We start from the raw sequence: 19,658 nt of genomic DNA, 5'->3' as shown, positions 1-19,658 counted from the left end.
TCACAGCTTTGTGCCTTCCCTCCGCATTAGGAATGGGAGTGCGAAGGTTAAAATGGAGCCCCCCATCCCCTGGCACAAAAATTGAGGGTAGTTTGTATGTATGAGAGAGACAGAGAAAACAGGAGACAGAGGGGAGATTGAAGTTTTCTGAGCCTGACACAGTTAAGATTGTGAAATGGGAATATAGAACCCTTATGTTCCCTCGGGGGAACTAAACCAAGTGCTGAGCCCGTAATATTGGGGAAGTATCATTAAACAAAATCTCCCAACCCAGAAAACTTCTCCACAAAGGTAGAAGAGAAAGAACACAGTTTTATTGTTGAATAGGTATTCAAGCCAGAACATGATGTGCATCAGGACAAGATCTGCCAACAAGATAGCAAAGACAGGAAACAGTCCCGCCCTGTCACAGAGTCAAGCAGGGTCAGCTCATCACATCCAGTGGACCTGACAACACCATCATCCTAAATTTATCTGGTGACTGGGGAGACCACGTGTGTCAGCTGATTGGCTTTAGGCAGAGGAAAAACAAACCACTCCCAGCTTTATGTGGGGAGGCAGCTTTGCAACATGGAGTTGAGCTCCTGTCCTCCTTCAGAAGCTGGTAGATAGGAATGCCGCCTCCCTTCACGTTCACATTCCCAGTCCACGAGAAAGACAGTCCTGGGTCACAGAGCTGGCAAGAGGCTTACTTACCTTCTAAAAATGTTGGCACACACTTCGAAGAGACAGAGAGAGAACTTTCAAGTTTTCTAAAGAAATGTTCTAAGCAACAGGAGAGATGTTTCTTCCCGTGTTTTCAACAGGGAGAATGAAGCTCTTGATTGTAGTTAGTTGCAATTGTCTTCATGTGTTCAGATCTCCCCAGGCATCTCCACATGCTGCCAATTTGGTGGCTAGACCAGCAGCCTCCGCGCCTCCCCCAGAAGCTCCCTGCCTGCTCCTGAGTTCTGCCCGGAGAGATTAAGGCTTACTGCTCCAGTCCCAGCACTCGATCTCCCAGACCGTCGCCCCGCTGCCCCTGGTAAGCACCATACTATTTTCTATCTCGGCAAATCTGGCTTCTTTAGAGACATCATGTCCGTGAAACCACACGGTATTTGTCTTTGCGACTGGCTTATTTCACTTAGCGTCGTGTTTTCAAGGCTCATCGCTGTGGTCGCGGGTGTGAGGGCTGAATAACATTCCACACTTCCTTTATCCAGTCAACTCTGATGGACATGGGGTTGCTCCCACCTTTGGGCTGTTGTGAATACGCTTGTGAATGTGAGAGGAACATAATCTAGCAGTTCTTCAAAATGTTGTGTACGTAGGGTTACCATGTGACCTACTAATTCTGCTCTTAGGTGTTATCAACTGAGTTTTGGGATTCTCATCTTCTGGTTCATTTGGATGGCAGTGTTTGATAAATAATGTTTGCACCTGTGTATTTCTGTTAAACAGGGCTGGTGGTTGGGATGATCTGTGCGGCTCCTGTTGACAGGTATTCCTAGATAACGCGCTTGTTTGCTGTAGTGAAGATTTTTGGTACGAGTCTGCCCCCTGCTGTCAGTGTGGTGAAGTACAGTTTTTTACTAGGGGGCTCCTGCAGGGAGGCAGAGAGTGGAAAGAAAGGTTACGTCCTTGATTTTTTTTTTTCCTTTCTTCTTGAAAAATCCTAATTTCCCCCTCTTTCTCCCTTTTCCCTTCACCATGCAGTGTCCAAAGGGCGCCTCTCCCTGTTCTTGAGTCTCTCACAGACTACAGTCTGTGCTCTGCGGTCGGTGCCCTGATCAGTCCGAATGCTCTCTTTACTGTTTGCACAACCTTCTCTTTCTGGTGGTGGTTTTCACCCAATGTTAGGGCTGCCAGCAGCACTTGCCTCTGTCTTTTGCATGGCTTCCTGCAAACTCTCCCTGTGGCATCTCTGTGATACAGACGCGTGATGAAATCCTGTACAGGTATTTTTTAAAGAATGTGATCGATCTTTGTGTAGCGATACAGATGATCTTCAAGATCTATTGCTAAATGGAAAAAGAAGATGCAGACGTACATGATAGTATCTTGCCACATGTATGCATCCCTTTGCTTTTATTTATGGAACTTGATTTTATTCTAGTAACACATTCACATGGTTGAAATATAAAAAACATGAAAAGAGTGAGAGCATGAGCGCTTGCTCACTGGAAATTGGTGAGGTTTTGCCTTTTCGTTTTACTTGGCGTTATTTTGAAGTGCAGCCATTCTCTCTCTTCTCCGGGGGAGATGTGGTTTTGTGCTGTTTTGTAATTCTGCATTGTTTTTCTTTTCCATTTATTTATTTTGAAACAAACTTCGGGAAGAGTATATAAATACAATACAAAGAAGCTTTTTTTTCCCCCCTGAACCATTTGAGACTGTTGCAGAACTGATGTAATTCACCCAAATACTGATCTTTTTTCCTGCAAACAAGGACATTCTCCTAGTTAACCACAATACATCATCAGAACAGGGGTATTGATATTGATCTGTCTTTAGGCATTATGTGGGAGATCCATAGTTATGCATTTGCCATAGTTTGCAGCTACTCAGAAAGCCCAAAATATTAGATAAAATCTTCATCATAGGTGAGTGACCCCATGTCCATGGATTCCTCCCAGTTTGTCTCATGTTCCACCCCGTCTAACACCCTCGAGATCCACTTGCAGTGATCCCCATGTTCCTGCCAAAACACATCAGCCAGACCCTACAATTCATGGAGCATGAGCTGGGATCTGCCACAGGCAATGGAAGTGGTAGGGGCAGGTCTTGAGGTGAATGAGTATCATCCCAGGAGACACCTGCTTACGGAGGAACGGTGACCTCCGATCAAGAGAGGCTGGTCTCTCATTGCAAGGGCATCTCAGGGGAATTGGGAGTTCAACATTTTCAGGTTTGTCCCCACAAATGACCCAATCCCAGATCTCAGATTTCATTTCCTCTGCTGCTGTCACCCTGAGACCCTGGCCTGACTTCAGCGGGACCGCCCATTGCCATTTGCATGGTTTCCACGAGGATCTGTCGACTTCTAAAGCCACTCAATCCCCCAGCGCCTGCCTTCCACCCCCGTGCCCTCCCAATACCACAGGTGACAGCAAGCAGCTGTGAGGCTCTGTGGCTGGTGCTTACTTCCGTGGTCATCCACCTGCAGCTGCTCACGTTCACGGCCTGGAAAGGGGTCCACACGGGTCTGTGCAAGGAGTTCTCACCTGGAGGTGACTTCCCTCCCAGGGGACATTTGGCAATTTGGGGGGGGATGCTACGGGCATCTAGTGGGTGGAGACCAGGAATGCTGCTCAACATCCCACGGTACCCAGGACACCCCCTGCCCCACAGCCAGGATTATCCAGCCCTGAACATTAAGAGCACTGGTGTTGGGGAACCTGCCTTTCATCCATTACTCCCTGGCATTCCCTGGGGGGCTTTTATGGGTTTGAAGATAAACCCCAGTAGGCAAAAGAAAGAGAAGCCCTTCTCTCTCCCACCGGACAGAAAACAAGCAAGTGGTCCCCGTCGGCTCTAGCAACCATCCTGTGACCCCCAAAGAGACTGTATTAATTCCCTCTGGTTGTTGTGACAATTAACATCAACCCGCTGACCTAAAACATTTACTGTCCCACAGTTCCAGAGGCCAGAAGTCCAAACTGAAGGTGTCAGGAGGGCTGTGCGACCTTCAGAGGCTCAAGGGGAGTCTGTCCCGTGCTGCCTTTGGCAGCTTCTGGGGGTCCTAGCTGTGCCTCGGTGTGAGGCTGCAACGTTCCACTCTCTGCCCTGTCTCCACGTGGCCTTCTCCACTCCACTCTGTGTCACCTCCTCTTCTGTCTCTTATAAGGACACTTACCGCTGGATTTAGGGACCCCTGGATAATCTAGGATGGTCTCATCTCGGGATCCTTCATTTAATTTTATCTGCAAAGCAACTTTTTCCAAATTAGCTCACACTCACAGGTGCCGAGGGTTTGGACTTGGACGGATCTTTTAGGGGTTCACACTTCAACTGGCTAGAGACCCAGCCTTGGGATGAAGTTGACCCCAGTCGATGGTCAGTCGGCAGGAGGAAGCTTGGCCGTATCACAGAACACAAAGCCCGCCTTACCTCTGGACTCCCACCGCTGTGACGGTGCCCCTTCTTACTTATGCCTGGTGTGACTGTCATCCCAGCTTACACCCCGCACGTTTCCCGGCACAGCAAACACAGGCAGCCCACGGAATCCTGGCAGAATTCCCCAAGCGCAAAGAGCAGTCTGAAGGGTTTGACACCGCCTCAGGTTTCTTTTTGGGAAAAACAAAACAAAAACTCCTGAAGCATCACCCTTGTACATTTGGTTCTTCAGTCTGCTTATTACTTTGCCACAATGCTCTCTCTGGATTTCTGGGGGTTTGGGTGTGGTTTTTTGTTTTTTTTTTAGGCCTGTTTTTAATCATCCTTCATCTCTCTGGGGACTCTCTTCAGGGTTGTAGCCACCTCAAAGCCTTCAGGAGAGTAAGGCAGGGGTTATGTGGTTTGTGAGTCAACATTTGTGGTCCTTGGGGTTTCTCAGTTCCAGAGAGGAAGCAGATGTTGGTTGTGAGGGTTTGTGGCTAGAATTAACCCCAAGCCACGTTGCACTTGTCTATGCAAGAGATCAGTCCCTGTGTGGACCGCCGCCTCAGTGGGCTGGGCTTCACATTCCTTCCATCCAGGCCCCTGTTTCCCCCACGAATGTGGGCTTCTGAATCAGACTGGATTCCAACTCTTCTTGCTCAGACATGCCAGGGTTTGATCAGTTTTTGTTTTTAAGTCAACACGCCACAGTGGGGCTCAAACTCACAACCCTGAGATCAAGAGTCACGTGCTCTTCCAACTGAGCCAGCGGGGAGTAGGGGGAAGCCTCCCTGGGCCTTTTTTTTTTTTTTTAGAGTGAGTAGTGGGGAGTTAGTGGTAACATCTGCTCATTTCATTTGACTTGCTTGCAAGCAACACCGTTGATGAGGGTTCTACTTAAAAGAAGCAGAAGGGAATTGATGGGAAGTGACCCAGGAAGCTCACAGCCCTGAGAAAAGCTAAGGAAGCAGGTTTTGAAGAGGACAGTGTAGTAGGCAGAACAGTGGCCGCCCCAAAGAGATCCACATCCTAAACCCCAGGACCCGTTACTTTGCATGGCAAAGGGGGGTTAAGGTGGCAGATGGAATTCAGTTGCTCACCAGCCGATGTAAAGGACAGAGGTGACCCTGGATCACCTGGGGATCCTCCTTAAAAGGGGAAAGAGAGAGCCAGAAAGATGGCAGTGTGAGGACTTGGCCCACCACAGCTGGCCCTGCAGACAGAGGAAGGGCCAGGAGGCGAGGAATGTGGGGGCCCCTAGACGCTGGACAAGGCAGGAAGCAGATTCTCCCCTTGAGCCTCCAGCAGGAACACAGCTCTGGCTGAGCCCTTGACGCTAGCCCCGAGACCCATTCTGGACATCTGACGTCCAGAACTCTAACAGAGTAAGTGTGTATGCTTTAAGCCCCCCAGTTTGTGGTCATCTGTGAGAGCAGCCCTATGAAACTCGTACAGACCGGAGCTAGGGTGCAGGGACCAGGAACTGACAGGAACACACGTTACTCGTCTTGGTGTCGGCCCCATCAAGATCCACATTCAAGGAGAGGGTCTGGCTGGTCTTGCTCGAATCACATCCGTGTGCCCGCTTGCCACATATGCAAAGACAAGGGACTCTGACTGAGAGACCCGCCAAAACTGCAGACAGCAGGGGGGCAGGAAGTCCATACGGGAGCTCCGGGGCTGGTGAGCACGTGGAGGTGCAGAGAGTGGGGTGTCCAGGGGCAGCAAGGCTCTGGGCCCTTCGCCCCATGCACCTCTGCCACAGGGTGTCATGACTGATAGCACCGATGATGGGACAAAGAAGACATCTCCTGTCTCCTGACGTAAGGCACCGCGAAGAACACAGCATCACTCCTGTGGTATTCTTACCAAAAACACGTAGCCTGAATTTAATCACCAGGAAATCACAGACAACCCAAACTGAAGCACTTTCTATAAAATACCTGGGCAGGACTCTTCAGAAGTAAGTAAGAAGTAAGTAAGATAAGTATAACCTTATACTTATATCATAACTTATATAAGTAAGAAGGGGCACCGTCAGCGGTGGGAGTCCAGCTCATGAAAGAGAAAGACCGTTGCAGCAGGTTAAGGAGACATGCCAACTAACGCAAAGTGTGGTTCTGGATTGGATCCTGGGTCACAAAAGAATTTTGTGGAGGTTTTTTTTGCTATAAGGGACATCATCACTGATAAAATTCCAATGTCTATAGATTGGTATCAGATATTAGCACCATCATTATTATTTTCTTGACTTTGATCATTGTATTTTGCTTATGTTAGCAAATACCATCACCTCCAGGCAAATCCTGTACCTTTGTTTAGAGAACCAGGGGTTTCGCGGTTACCCTCAGACTACCGTACTACCAGTAGAAGTATTTCTCAAACGTGGTTTTTCCAATTCCACGGTAAGAAATGCATATGCTATATAAGGATATGTGCACGCGTGTGATCTATGTTCGTGTGTGTGTTGTGTGTATCCCTGTGGTGAACGGGCTCCCAGAACACCCCACCCCCGTGATTCCCACCTCCTGGCGTTCACACCTTCTCTGGCTGTCCAGCTCTTGGCCTCTCCTCAGGGTGGCTCACGCCAGGCAGTGTGAGGGCCAGCAAGCACGAGCTAGCATTACAGATGCCCGTCAGTAACCGAACCCCAGAACTGGACGTTCCGTCGGCTTTGCTCTGTTCTTTGCACTGGAAGTGAGTAGCTAGGGCCAGCCCACAGCTGGAGGGTGAGAAGGCCGTGGACAGGGGACTGTGGGGATCGTTGGGGTCCACGCGGAAGGTGCCTACCCGAGTCCGTTCATCCCAGACATATCCTTCGGCTGCTGTGGTCTGATGTGGTAACAGAAAGAAAACTCACCGTATTTATAAAACTTTGAGCCGTCTTTAATCCCACCTTCCTCAGCACTGTCGGCATTTGGGGCAGGGCCACTGGCTGATGTTCTGGGTAGTGGAGGGCATGGAGCATCATCTCTGGCCTCCACAAGCATCTCAAATGGTACATGTTCGTTATGCTAAAATACTTGTATCCTGATTCCTGAGCTTTTTGGTGCGGCCCCCGCCCCCCATTCTGTGCGGGAGCTGAGTGCCAGCCCCGATTCTGTCACCGAAGCTGCGCAGCTGGTGGGCTTCTCACTCCTTGCTGTCCCGAGCAGGACTGGCATTACAAGGCCTGTCCTCAGGGGTGACCCCGGCGGCTCGCCCAGGGTACGGCACGCGCAAGTGAACATTCAGCAGCAAGGCAAGAACTCCGTCATCACCACACCGCCCCGCGAGGTAGTCAAGTTATTCTGCACATTCACAGTGGGAGAAACCGAGGCTCAGAAAGGCAACTGAGGGTGTGCACGGTCCCACGGGGAACCATGACCTTGGCCGTGTCTGGCCGACAACTTTCCCAACGGCCGTACAGTTCTGCACAGGCTCTCCTGACGGCCACGCCAGAGGGAGCGGACTCCGCCCTCAGCAGTTCCCAGTTACACGCTCAAGGCAGGTGTCTGACGGCCCCGCGCACCTGCGGGCTGCGGGGCACACCGCACCAGTTGCGACGGGTGCGCATCTGCAGTCCCATCCACTGTGCCTGAGAAAAGGGCCGCTAGTGACCCCTACAGGGTGGTATGCGCATGGCAGCCAGCGTTCCTTGGGCAGTACTGCCACCTCGAGGGCGGTGCCGGCATGACAGCAGTGGTCTTGAGCTCACGCAGCCAACACTGCCACCTAGAGCGTGACGTGGGCATGGCAGTCAGCATTCCTTGGCCAATACTGCCACCTAGAGGAGGCTGAGGGCATGACAGCAGTGGTCTTGAGCTCACGCAGCCAACACTGCCACCTAGAGGGTGACGTGGGCATAGCAGTCAGCATTCCTTGGCCAATACTGCCACCTAGAGGAGGCTGAGGGCATGACAGCAGTGGTCTTGAGGCTCACACAGCCAAGACTGCCACCTAGAGGGTGACGTGGGCATGGCAGTCAGCATTCCTTGGCCAATACTGCCACCTAGACGGTGCTGCAGACAGCCGCCAGCCTTGGTTGGTCTTGCCGCTCCATCCTGGTACTCAGCCTCCCACGTGGTTTTCAAAGGCTCCCAGAGGTTATTTGGGGAGGGGCTGCCCCCTCACAGAGGAACCACCGGACATCTCCAAGCCCACCAGGCGGGCACTTTCAGCCCAAAGTCTCTGGGCTACCTCCTCATCCTCAGCTTCAGGGGCTGGAGGCTTCTCTTTGAGTCCATCAAAATACTTTCCAGAAACACCTTCCAATTCCTCTGCCACAGCCAGGTATGTGCTAGGCTGGGCTGCCAGCTGGGGGCTCTTGACCAGCAGCCAGAAGATGGGCCCTGCAATCAGCCCACAGAGCATTCAGTCAGCACACATTCAGGGAGGAGGACACGAAAAGCCCTATTCCACCCCCAGGGTTGCCCAGGGCCCAGAGGCCAGATGTGGGACTGCAGTCCCACACAGCCCACCTCCAGGCCTGTGCCTCCAAGGTACCCTCCACCAGGAGCTCCCTTCCCAGGCACTGCCCAGCCAAATCCATCCAGGTGCAGAGACCAGCCCAAAAGCTGCCTCCCCCAGCAAGGCTCCCTGGCTTTTCCCCAGGCAAATGGAAGCTCTCCCTCCTCAGTCAGCTCTGAGTCTTTACCCTACCCCATCTTGCTTTAAAATAACTTTTACTTATTAAATGTCTCTGGGGCCAGCCTCAGCTTAAGATCCATGGTATCTGGCACCCACCCTGTAAATGATCTTCAGGATTACAAATACTAGTTCTAGGGGCGCCTGGGTGGCTCAGTTGGTTAAGCGACTGCCTTCGGCTCAGGTCATGATCCTGGAGTCCCTGGATCGAGTCCCGCATCGGGCTCCCTGCTCGGCAGGGAGTCTGCTTCTCCCTCTGACCCTCCCCCCTCTCATGTGCTCTCTCTCTCAAATAAATAAATAAAATCTTAAAAAAAAAAAAAAAAAAAAAACAAATACTAGTTCTAAAGTTCTAATTATTTATTCAGCTTAAAGCCGGTCAGGCCCTGTGCTGGCCCTTTTAAGGCCCATCTCATCCTCCCAACAACTGTGAGGAGGACACTATTATGGCCCTCATTTTGTAGTTGGGAAACTGGAGCCCCAAGAGGTGAAGTTGCTTCCCTGGCTGGCACAGCTAGTTTGGGGTGAAGCTGGAGTCACCCCGAGCACAACCAGGAGTCAGCTCCATGGTCTCCTTCTCTGACTCAGTTTTCTCATCAAAGAGGATCTAGCCTGTTTCCTGGGGCTATTCTGAGGCCAGCAGGCTGGATACACATGTAGAAGTGACTCATTCTCAGTACCCTAGAAGACAGGGGAGGGGGCAGAGCCAAGCCACTGACATAGTCTCTTGAGTGTGCGGTTAATTTTGTGTCAAGTTGACTGAGCTAAGGGATGCCCAGAAAGCTGGTAAAGCATTACTTCTGGGCGTGTCCGTGAGGATGTGACCAGAAGAGATTAGCATTGGAATCAGTAGAGTGAGTAAAGAGATCCGCCCTCGCCAGTGTGGGCAGCCAAGCTATTAGTTGAGGGTGAGAACAGAACAAAAAGGTGGAGGAAGGGCGAATTCCCCCTCTCTCTGCTTGAGCTGGAGCATCCATCTCCTGCCCTCAGATAGTGCTCCTGGCCTTCAGGCTGGGACTTACATCATCGCTCCCCTGGTTTACAGGCTTTTGGGTTTGCACTGGGACTACACCACCAGCCTTCCCGGGCCTCCAGCATGCAGATGGCAGATCACAGGACTTCTCAGCCTCCATAAACACATGAGCCAATCCCGCATGACAAATCTCCCAAGCATCTATATATATCCTATTGGTTCTGTTTCTCTGCAGAACCCTGACTAATACCCTGAAGAGAGTCCCAGCCCCCAAGCTGTGAGGGCAGGGGTTCAGCTCAGGGACCCCAGGCCAGGAGGTGGCTTACCGAGTGTGAAGCTGGAGAAGGCAGAGCTGTGCATGCCTGTGTGCCTGCCCAGCTCTGTCCTGGCCACACCAGGGTGCAAAGCATTGACAGTCACACCCGTGCCTGGGGAGAGAAGGGGAGAGGAGGGAAGAGCAGGGATGAGGGGGTGGGCAGACGCCAGGTTCACTTCCCACCTGGAAGGCTGACACGGCCCACCCTCAGCTCCAGGGCTACCCCGTACTGTACTGGGTCCGACCCTTGAATCCACATCACCTCTCTTGCTCTGAAACTTCCATGTCAAAGTGGTTTCATCTTGCAAAGCCGCTCTGTTGCATGACTGCCCAGAGCAGAGCCTCCCAAACCTGAGCGTATGTAAAAAATCACCCGGAGGGCTTGAGACACCCAAACTGCTGGGCTCTACCCACCCCCAGGGAATGTGAAGCAGTGGGTCAGGGATGGGGTCTGAGATGCTGTAATTATGACAAGCTCCCAGCTGATGTTGCTGGTCCACGGATGCTCTCTGAGGAGCAGGGCAAAGGGCAGACTTTTCAATTTCAGCTCCGTGCACCCTGAGGTCAGATCATTCTTTATCCTGTGCGCTGCAGGATGCTGAGCAGCTAGATGCCAGTAGCAACACCCACCCCACCTCCACTCCCTGAAGCGATGGCCACAGCCATCTTCAGATATTGCCGTGGCTGAGAACCACTAGCCCAGAGCACCAACGGCTTAGATGCCTGTGAGCACGGAAGAATGCCACGATCGATCAGTGATGTCTGCTCCAGGCCCCAGGGAACATGATGGCATGTGTGTCACACGTCTGCCTCTTCTGTTCTGGGACTGCTGCTTGACCTCCCCTGGGCCCAGGCTCAGAGCAGGACTGTTCCAGGCTCAGAGCTAGAGGAAGAAGGAGGCCAGCGAGGCTCACCACACACGTACCCTGCAGCTGCCGGCTCAGCTCCCTGGTAAAGAGGATGACGGCCAGCTTACTCTGGCAGTAAGCTGCTTTGGTGTCATACTTCCTCTTCTCCCAGTTCAAGTCATCAAAGTCTATGTGTCCTGCAACGTGGGCCAAGGACGAGAGGTTGATGATCCGTGAAGGGGCCGAGGCTTTCAGCTTGTCCAGCAGCAAGTTTGTCAAAAGAAAGTGACCTGGACGAAGGACAACAAAAAGACCATTTTCACTGAATTCTTACCTGGTACCTAGGATCGTACTGAGAACATTACCTTCTTTGACCCTCCCAATAATCCATGGCTCTCGACAGGAGCCAGTTCTCTCCCCCAGGGGACATCTGGCAATGTCTAGAGGTTTTGGTCATCATAACTCTAGAGAGAAAAGGGGGTGCTCCTGGCATCTAGTGGGAGGAGGCCAGGGATCCTGCTGGACATCCTATACTGCACAGGATGGGCCCACAGCAGAGTGACCCAGCCCCAGACGTCAGGCCCTGCAAGAGCCCCATGAGGTCAGCTGGGGAGACCGACTGCCTCCCATGTCTCCTTCAGCAATAGAATTGTTGGCTGTGCACAGGACTGCCCAGTGAAAGACTATATTTCCCAGACTCCCTTGCAGTGACGTCAGGTCATGTGACTGCATCCCAGCCAATAGGCCACAAATGATAGTGATGTGCGTTTTGACCCTCCAGGACCTCAACATGTGGCCTTATTCGGAGAGAGGGTCTTTACAGTGAAAATGAGGCCATTAGGGTGGACCCTAATCCAGTGATTGGCGCCCATCCAACATGTGTTTCCCCCCCTTGCCCTTACTAACAGAACTCCAGTTATATCCAGGGTGACAACAGGTAGACAGACAGAGTGACTGATGGACAGACAGACTGGAGGACAGACAAAGGGCCAAAAGGCCAAGAGATGGATGGAGGATCCGAAGAACCGACGGAGCATCCAGCAATGAATAGGCAACTCCCTGAGCCGCCAGGTGGCCCCACAGGGGGCCGCCCAGCTGCCCTGGAGAGCAGAGGAGGACTCTGGCCCTCCCCAGAGCCCGTGCCTGGCCCACCGGGGAACCCCACTCACATCCCAGGCCCACGATACACCACGCAGCCCTCAGCCCGTGACCTCACCCAAGTGATTAACGCCAAACTGCATCTCAAAGCCATCGTCGGTGGTCCAGTGGGGGCACCGCATCACAGCTGCATTGTTGACCAGAATGTGCACTTGTTCCTCCTCTGGAAGACAGGGGCGAGGGCAAACATGTCAGTCCCGTACGGGCCTGCGTGCGATCGGTGGGAAGCGCCCCAGCACCGGGCTAGCCGAACAGTGTCCCTGAAACACTCATGTCCACCCAGAACCTGGGAATGCAACCTGTTTTTGGAAAGAGTCTTTGCAAAAAGTAATCGGTTTAAGAGAAGGTCACATGGGGCGCCTGGGTGGCTCAGTTGGTTAAGCAACTGCCTTCGGCTCAGGTCATGATCCTGGAGTCCCGGGATCGAGTCCCGCATCAGGCTCCCTGCTCAGCGGGGAGTCTACTTCTCCCTCTGACTCTCCTCCTTCTCATGCTCTCTGTCTCTCATTCTCTCTCTCTCAAATAAATAAATAAAATCTTAAAAAAAAAAAAAAAGAGAAGGTCACAGTGTGGGCCCTAATCCAGTAGGACACAGGCTGAGACCGCAGCAAGACAGAGGCAGAGACTGCAGACCACGGAGGACTGACAGCCACCGCCAGAAGCTGAAAGAGGCAGAAGGATTCTCCCGGTCTCAGGAAGGCTGCCGCCCTGCTGACACCTTGATCTTGGACTTCTGGCCTCCACAACTGTGAAGAGAACAGACTCTCATCTCAACCTACTCAGTTTGCTGTACTTGGCGACGGCAGCCCCAGAAAACACAACACACTCCCACCTGAGGCCTGGAGACCTTTCCTGGAAAGGGAAAGAAGCCACATCTGCAGGGGCCTCAGCCTGGGGGGTTACTCGTGGGAACACCAGCTCGGCGGGCAGCCCATGCCACACCTGATTCCAGACCTGCCACGTCACAGGCACAAACGACTGTCCCTCTCCAAGCCTCTATTTCCTCATCTGTAAAATGGGACGAGTAATAGCACCTTCCTCCCCGTATCAGTTAGCAAGGGCTGCTGTAACAAAGCATCACACAATGGGCTGCTTGAACGTACTGTGTCCCAGTTCTGGAGGCGGGAAGCCCGGGGTCAGTGTGTCTCAGGGCTGTATCCTACCAAGGACCAAGGACCAAGGACCTCGAGGGAGAATCTGCGCTGGAGTCTCTCTCCTGGGCTCATAGGTGACTGGCCGCCTTCTCCCTGTCTCTTCCCTCGGGCCTGTCTGCGTCCTAATCTCCCCTCCGTATGAGGACACCAGTCACTGGAATAGGGCTTAATCACGTCTGTACAGACCCTCTCTGCAAATCAGGCCTCGTGCTGAGGTCCTGGGGATTAGGACCCCAACACATCTTTTGAGGGGACACAGCAGAACCCATAACACTCTGAAAGTGGTTTGCAGGATCCGTGGGGATAACGGGTTAGTCATCTAGGAAACAGCCTCTGTTTGGCTTTGAGGGTGGAGGGGGTTAGCAGAGCCGTCAGGAACACACACTCTGGAGCCATCAGATGACAGTTCAAATCCCCTGGCTCTACCCTGAGAAGCGGTATGACCCTGGCCAAGTCACACAGCTTCTCTGTGACTCGGTTTCCCCCTCTGTAAAAACAGATAATACTAGAACTTGCTGGGTAGAATGGGGGGGGAGAGAGCACCACAGCACCACATGTGTGATAGGCCCTAGTTGTATAAAAAAGCCAAGGGAGGGCCATGCTGGTGGCTCAGTCGGTTAAGCGTCTGACTCTTGGTTTCAGCTCAGGTCATGATCTCAGGGTCGTGAGATCAAGCCCCGACACTGGGCCGCGCTGGGCATGGAGTCTGCTTAGGGTTCTCTCTCTCCTTCTGTTCCTTTCCCCTCCGCTCATGCTCGCTCTCTCTAAAAAAAAAAAAACAACCAAGAAGAGGTATATACACCTGCTTGCTTTATAAATGCACAAACTGTCTCCAAAAGGACACACGAGGACACTGAACACATCTGAGGAAGGCAGCTGGTGGCTAGTGGCAGGGAGGTGTTTGGCTGTAGCCCCATTTGTACTTTCCAAATGTTTAATCCTGTAAAATGGTACCCCTGTTTGAAAACATAAAGACTTGAGCCAGTTCTGAGAATATCTGGTGGGACACGGAAATGAGTGAGTCACCCGTGTGACCAAGTGCAGAAAAATGCCCGCCGAATCCCTGCATCTGCGAAAAGAAACACCCAGCAGAGAAAGTGGGAGCTCCGGGTACTCTGTGCTGTGTGGCGGCGTCCCCCGCTGGACCAGGTACAGAGCCTGCATCTGACTCCTCTCTGCGTCCCGGGCATCACCCATCAGCCACGGGGGCCGGGGAGGCTCAGCAACTGCTGGATGAGTCAGCATTTCCGCCTGCCTTCACTGGGCTAACTCACCCGCCGGCTCCCTGCACACCTAACCTCACCTGGGCCTCTGCGTCTTGTCGGCTCTCGGGCCGAAGGAGTTCGTCTTCCTACAGAGCAGGAGTCCCACAGAGCAAACTTTCCCTGTAAAGGACCAGACTAGGTATTTTTGGCTTTGCAGGCCATACGGCCTCTGCTGTCGTAGGACTAAAGCAGCCACAGAGAATACCTAAGCTAACAGGACCGTGTGCCAATAAAACTTTATTTGTGAACACTGATATTTGAATTCCATACAGTGTTCACACACCCAGAAATATTACTCTTTTGATTTATGTAAACAGTTGAAATGAAAAATATTTTCACGTGACAATGTCAGGAGATATAAAAATGTACGATCTTCACGCGTAGAAATCTGCACCTGTCCGAAAACACCAGCACCACGCTCTAGGACTTGTGGCCACCCAGGACCTCGCCCCTCAAGGCCGGCGTCCTCCCTCCTACCTTCGATGATCTTCGCGGCAAACTCTCGGATGGACTTGAGGGAGGCCAGGTCCAGGTGCCGGGCGCTGACACGGTGATTAAGGGTCTCCCCGCGAATGTCCTTTGCCGCCGCCTCACACTTCTCCATATCTCGACAGGCCAGAATGATGTTGCCTCCTGCGAGCCCAGGACAGGAAAAAAATATTTTTTAAATCCTCTCCCAGGTACAGAGAGAAAACACACATGAAAACACAGGTCTGCACAAGAGCATGTACACGCGAGCACACAGTGGCACCATTCACAGCAGCCAAAAGATGGAAACCACCCAAATGTCCATCAGCGGCTGAGCGGAGAAGCACAAGGTGGTCCGTCCAGACCCTAGAATCTACTCGGCCACGGAAAGGAACGTGACGCATACTACAACGTGCATGGACCTCACGAACGTGCTTGCTGGAAGCAGCCAGTCACAAAAAAAATATACGTGGCCTATGATTCCATTGACATGAAATATCCATAACAGGCCGATCCACAGGAGGTAGATGGATGGTTCCCGGGGGGGGGGACTAGGGTGACCACTAAGAGGACCGAGCTGTCATTTTGATGAAAATGTTCCGAAACTGATTAGCAATGTTCGTACAAATCTGGGAATATACTAAACACCACCAGAGTGTACGCTTGACGGGTGAATTGTGTGATGTGTGGATTGAATTTCAACACAGCCATAAAAAAAAAAAAAAAACTTTAAAAAATTAGAGAAGTGAGAAGAAGCAGGGATTGGAGAAGAACGGGTGTGGATCCACGTGGCTTGTCTGCCCACCATGGGCCCAGCTGCCTCCAACACACCCCGCCTCCCCTCCCTCGGTCCACAAGGGAGCTCAGCCAACCAGGGATCTGTTCATCCTCTGTTGCCGCCGGGCCCTCCAGACAGCAGTGGGTGGGGGTGTCCACCCGATTTCACTTCTCACCTTCTCCTGGGAGGAGCAGGTGCCCCCATCCTTGGGGAAACCCCATGTGGTGGTGGGGTGCTGCCCATCACGGCCCCCACCACTCTGACCTCGGAGGTAGACAGGCAGCTCCAGCCTAGCCCATCAGGACCCATTCCCCCGGCCACCCCAACCCGTCAAGCCCAAAGAAAGTTTCCCATCTCCCCCAGCCCTCACACCTGCCCTCCCACAGCCTTCCCACCCCAGCCAAAGGCAAGTCTGGTCTCCCAGTTGCTCAAACCTAAATCCTTGACTTCTTTTCTGGTGTCTGACTCAACAGGAAATCCACTAATTCTAACTTCAAAAGCGATCAATCCTCCTCCGTGGACTTCCTCCATAACCCCAGTCCAAGTGTCCACAGCCTCCTCTAAGACCCAAAGTCTCCCCTACCTCTCTCAGGGACACCAGCCTTTCTGGCTTAAGCCGGCGTGACTTTGGTTTCTGCCACTTGCAACCAAAACAATCCCCCAGGAGAGCAAACGCTCCATCCCAGACCTCACACCCCAAGCCAGGCGCCCCCTGGGACTTCACCTCTTCTGGCCAGCTCCAAGGCCGTCTGCTTCCCGATGCCCGTGTTGGCGCCGGTCACAATGACGGTCTTCCCAGGAATGGTGGCCTTGCTGGGACAGACCCCGCCCGCAACGTAGTCTCTGCAGGTAAGAAGCCAGGTGGTCACTTCCATCCATGTGTGCACCCTCACCGCACGTGCCCCTGACTGTTAGGATCCTGGGTGAATGACCCCACTGCGCTTGTGTTCCCCCAGCGGAAAGATGGGAAGGACATCTAACTCCGTGAGGTCCAGTGTGGTGTTGCAGGCAAAAGTTCAGTCTTTGTAAAGACCCACTGGGTTGGTTTCTATGGCTGCCACACCAAGTTACCACAAGCTGGGCCGGTTCAAACCATGCACAGGTAATCTACGGGTCTGCAGGCAGGAGTCCAAGATGGGTCTCACCAAGATAAGGGCTGGGTGTTGGCGGGACTGTGCTCCTTCTGGAGGCTCTAGGGGAGAGGCGGGTCCCATGCCTTTTCCAGCTCCTAGAGGCGCCCACACTCCCTGGCTCGCGGCCCCTCCTCCTCTGTCTCCAAAGTCAGCAGAGCGGTGTCTTCAGGTCACTGACTCTGAAGGACCACTGTGATTGCACTGGGCACCCCCCACCCCCGGACAACCCAGGACCACCTCCCCATCTCAGGGTCCTTAACTCAATGTCACCTGCAAGGTCCCCTGTGACAGCTAAGGTAAGACCTTCACAGTTCTGAGCCCTACAACATGCACATCTTTGGGGGGCTCTTACCCTTTACCCACATTCCCCAGAGGCCAAATACTGGAAACAAGTGAATGTCACTGATAGGGGACCGGCCACGTAAAAATGCCACCACATGACAGAAAGGCCCTGTACAGCACGGAAACCGCCAGCCTCCTGGGGCTAATTTTTTATTTAAGTTAATTAAAAATAAACAGCCATACTTTTTCCCCAGGGCATTCAGCTAACCTTTCATTCTGCCCATCCCATGCCCTCCCTTTATTATTGTTACTATTTTTAGCTCTTCAGAAGTGAAAGACAACAGTATGAATAAAAACAAACAGCAGCTGATGAATTTTATCACAAGGGGAAATTATTTCCATTTAAAAAAGAACTATCTCCGGGCGCCTGGGTGGCTCAGTTGGTTAAGCAACTGCCTTCGGCTCAGGTCATGATCCTGGAGTCCTGGGATCGAGTCCCGCATCGGGCTCCCTGCTCGGTGGGGAGTCTGCTTCTCCCTCTGATCCCCCCCCTCTCATGCTCTCTGTCTCCCATTCTCTCTCAGATAAATAAATAAAAAAAAAATCTTTAAAAAAAAAATAAAAAAAAAAAAACTATCTCCATTTTCTAGACCTTTCAAAAACACCCAGTTAATATCACAGAGCATTATAATGAATTATAAATCAAAACTCCCTGAAAATGACTTTATCGGATCAGGAGCAACAAGTTCACCATGAAGCCTCATCACAGCGCAGGCAAATAAACCCAAAGGTTTACAGTCTATGGTTTATGCCCTTAAAATATATATATGTGTGGGCGCCTGGGTGGCTCAGATGGTTAGGCGTCTGCCTTCGGCTCAGGTCATGATCCCGGGGTCCTGGGATCGGGTCCCGCATCGGGCTCCCTGCTAGGCGGGGAGCCTGCTTCTCCCTCTGTCTCTCTCTCTCTCTCTCTGACTCTCATGAATAAATAAATAAAACATTTAAAAATATATATATATATGTGTGTGTATATTTCCATATTCCAATTACTTCCAGGCCTCCCAGCCAATCTCTTGTATTGTGTAAGTGTAATGAAATTATACGTTGCCAATTCTTTTTTTTAACTGTAAGAACACATGAGCTGCACCCTCTTAACCGGTGTTTAAGTACAGTCTCGTTAACTACAAGCCATACTTTGAGCGCTGGGTAGCCGTGTGTGATGGCTATCATAATGGACAGCACAAACGTGAAACACTTCCATCAGCGCAGAAAGTCCCACCCGCCAGTGCTGCTCTAGAATACTGGGCAGCTGGGTTTCTGCGGGCGGGCGGGGGGTGTTAGTGCATTAGCCTAGAAAAGACAAGACCCATGTGTATAAGCCGAGCAGTACAATCACTGGGCAATCCGGTTTGCGTCTCGGATTCCGGGTAACGAGAGCTTAGGGAGCACGCATTTCCTTGCACCCGGGTCACGGGTGACCTATGGGGACTGCCCAATACACGTCTGCAGGATGGACTCGATAATCAATGACCAGAAGGTTTACGAGGACTCGGGGTGACCTTGGGCCGTGACCTGCCCTCGAGGCCCTCCCTAGGTTTGACCCCCGCCGCACTGTCTGGACCGGTCCGAGGCCCGCGACCACCAAGCGACCTCTCCCCGGCCTGCCACCCCCCCACCTGGAGGCTGCCGACCCGCCCAGCCGCGGCGCGCACTCACCGGAGCAGCACCGCGCCACCCACCGCCGTGCCCAGCACGGACAGCGGCAGAAGGTAGCGGTTCATGGCGGGAAGGAGCGGGGATCCGACGCGGAGCCCGCCGCGGACGGGGCACACGCTCGCCGCACACCCGCCGCGGGGTCGCTCGCAGGACAGGGGCGCGCAGCCGGCGACCCACGTGGGGAAGGGCGAGCTCCGCTCGGGCCAAGGCTTCCGGAGGGGCGGGGCTTAACGGGGCGGGGCTTAACGGGGCGGTGGGCCTGTCAGGAGCGGGGCCTGTGAGGACCGGCCCCCGCGCGGCGGCCCTGGGAGTGGGAGTTTCCGGGGTCGGGGGCGTGGCCGCGGCCTGGGGGCGGGGCAGGAGGGGCGAGCCTGCGCACTGTTCCATGACGTCACGTTCGCGGCGCGCTCACTGAGCTGCGGGGCCGCTGGTACCGCGGCATTCGGCTGCTTCCGCCGCCCACCGCGCTGTGCTCGCAGGTTGCGCCCGGCAGTGTGCCTTTACTTTTTAATTATTTTATTTTATTTGTGCCTTTCCAATAAGCAACCTGTTCCCACCTAAAGTGCGTGTTCACCAACAGTACCTTTCTCATAGACTATGAGAGAATTTGAGATTTTTGAGACTCCGAAGCCAGGACCTACTAGCCTGGGGGTTCCCAAGCCCTGGGGCCCTGAGAGAGATCAGGGCGTAGAGTCCTCCGTGTGACGGAGAAGGGGCTGGGGGCCAGGACTCCTGTGTCTGAGAGAGGAGGGGGCTGGGGGACTGGACTCCTGGGTCTGAGGGAGGAGGGGCTGGGGTCTGGACTCCTGGGTCTGAGAGAGGAGGGGCTGGGGGACTGGACTCCTGGGTCTGAGGGAGGAG

The 19,658-nt window shown here is 53.0% G+C and overlaps 1 protein-coding gene across 2 annotated transcripts; it reads right to left on the bottom strand.

The window, feature by feature from the left end:
- Window positions 1–292: 292 nt before the first annotated feature.
- On the bottom strand, window positions 293–19,012 carry RDH13 (retinol dehydrogenase 13). Of its 2 annotated transcripts, XM_006742429.3 has the most exons (8): window positions 18,798–19,012; window positions 16,391–16,509; window positions 14,898–15,053; window positions 12,060–12,164; window positions 10,921–11,133; window positions 10,006–10,107; window positions 6,941–8,411; window positions 293–2,003 (listed from the first exon to the last, which is right to left on the bottom strand). In XM_006742429.3, the coding sequence occupies exons 1-7, from the start codon at window positions 18,860–18,862 to the stop codon at window positions 8,167–8,169; spliced, it is 1,005 nt and encodes a 334-aa protein (XP_006742492.1). In that variant the 5' UTR covers window positions 18,863–19,012; the 3' UTR covers window positions 293–2,003; window positions 6,941–8,166. The 2 variants fall into 2 exon arrangements, with proteins under 2 accessions (XP_006742492.1, XP_081663422.1); XM_081807296.1 differs by lacking the exon at window positions 6,941–8,411.
- Window positions 19,013–19,658: the final 646 nt, after the last annotated feature.

This window comes from Leptonychotes weddellii, chromosome 16, assembly GCF_054177405.1.
Source record: "Leptonychotes weddellii isolate Sample4059 chromosome 16, ASM5417740v2, whole genome shotgun sequence".
Classification (NCBI taxonomy): Eukaryota; Metazoa; Chordata; class Mammalia; order Carnivora; family Phocidae; genus Leptonychotes; species Leptonychotes weddellii.
The sequence above is the reverse complement of the archived record's forward strand: the minus strand, read 5'-3'. Positions and strand labels throughout refer to the sequence as shown.

Excerpts from the sequence above, each read along its gene's own strand:
- RDH13 (XM_006742429.3), bottom strand. The coding sequence starts at position 18,862 with ATGAACCGCTACCTTCTGCCGCTGTCCGTGCTGGGCACGGCGGTGGGT. Across the intron at positions 15,054-16,390 it reads CTTGGAGCTGGCCAGAAGAG|GAGGCAACATCATTCTGGCC; the intron begins GTGAAGTCCCAG and ends CTGGGCTCGCAG. Across the intron at positions 12,165-14,897 it reads TGCCGCGAAGATCATCGAAG|AGGAGGAACAAGTGCACATT; the intron begins GTAGGAGGGAGG and ends CCTGTCTTCCAG.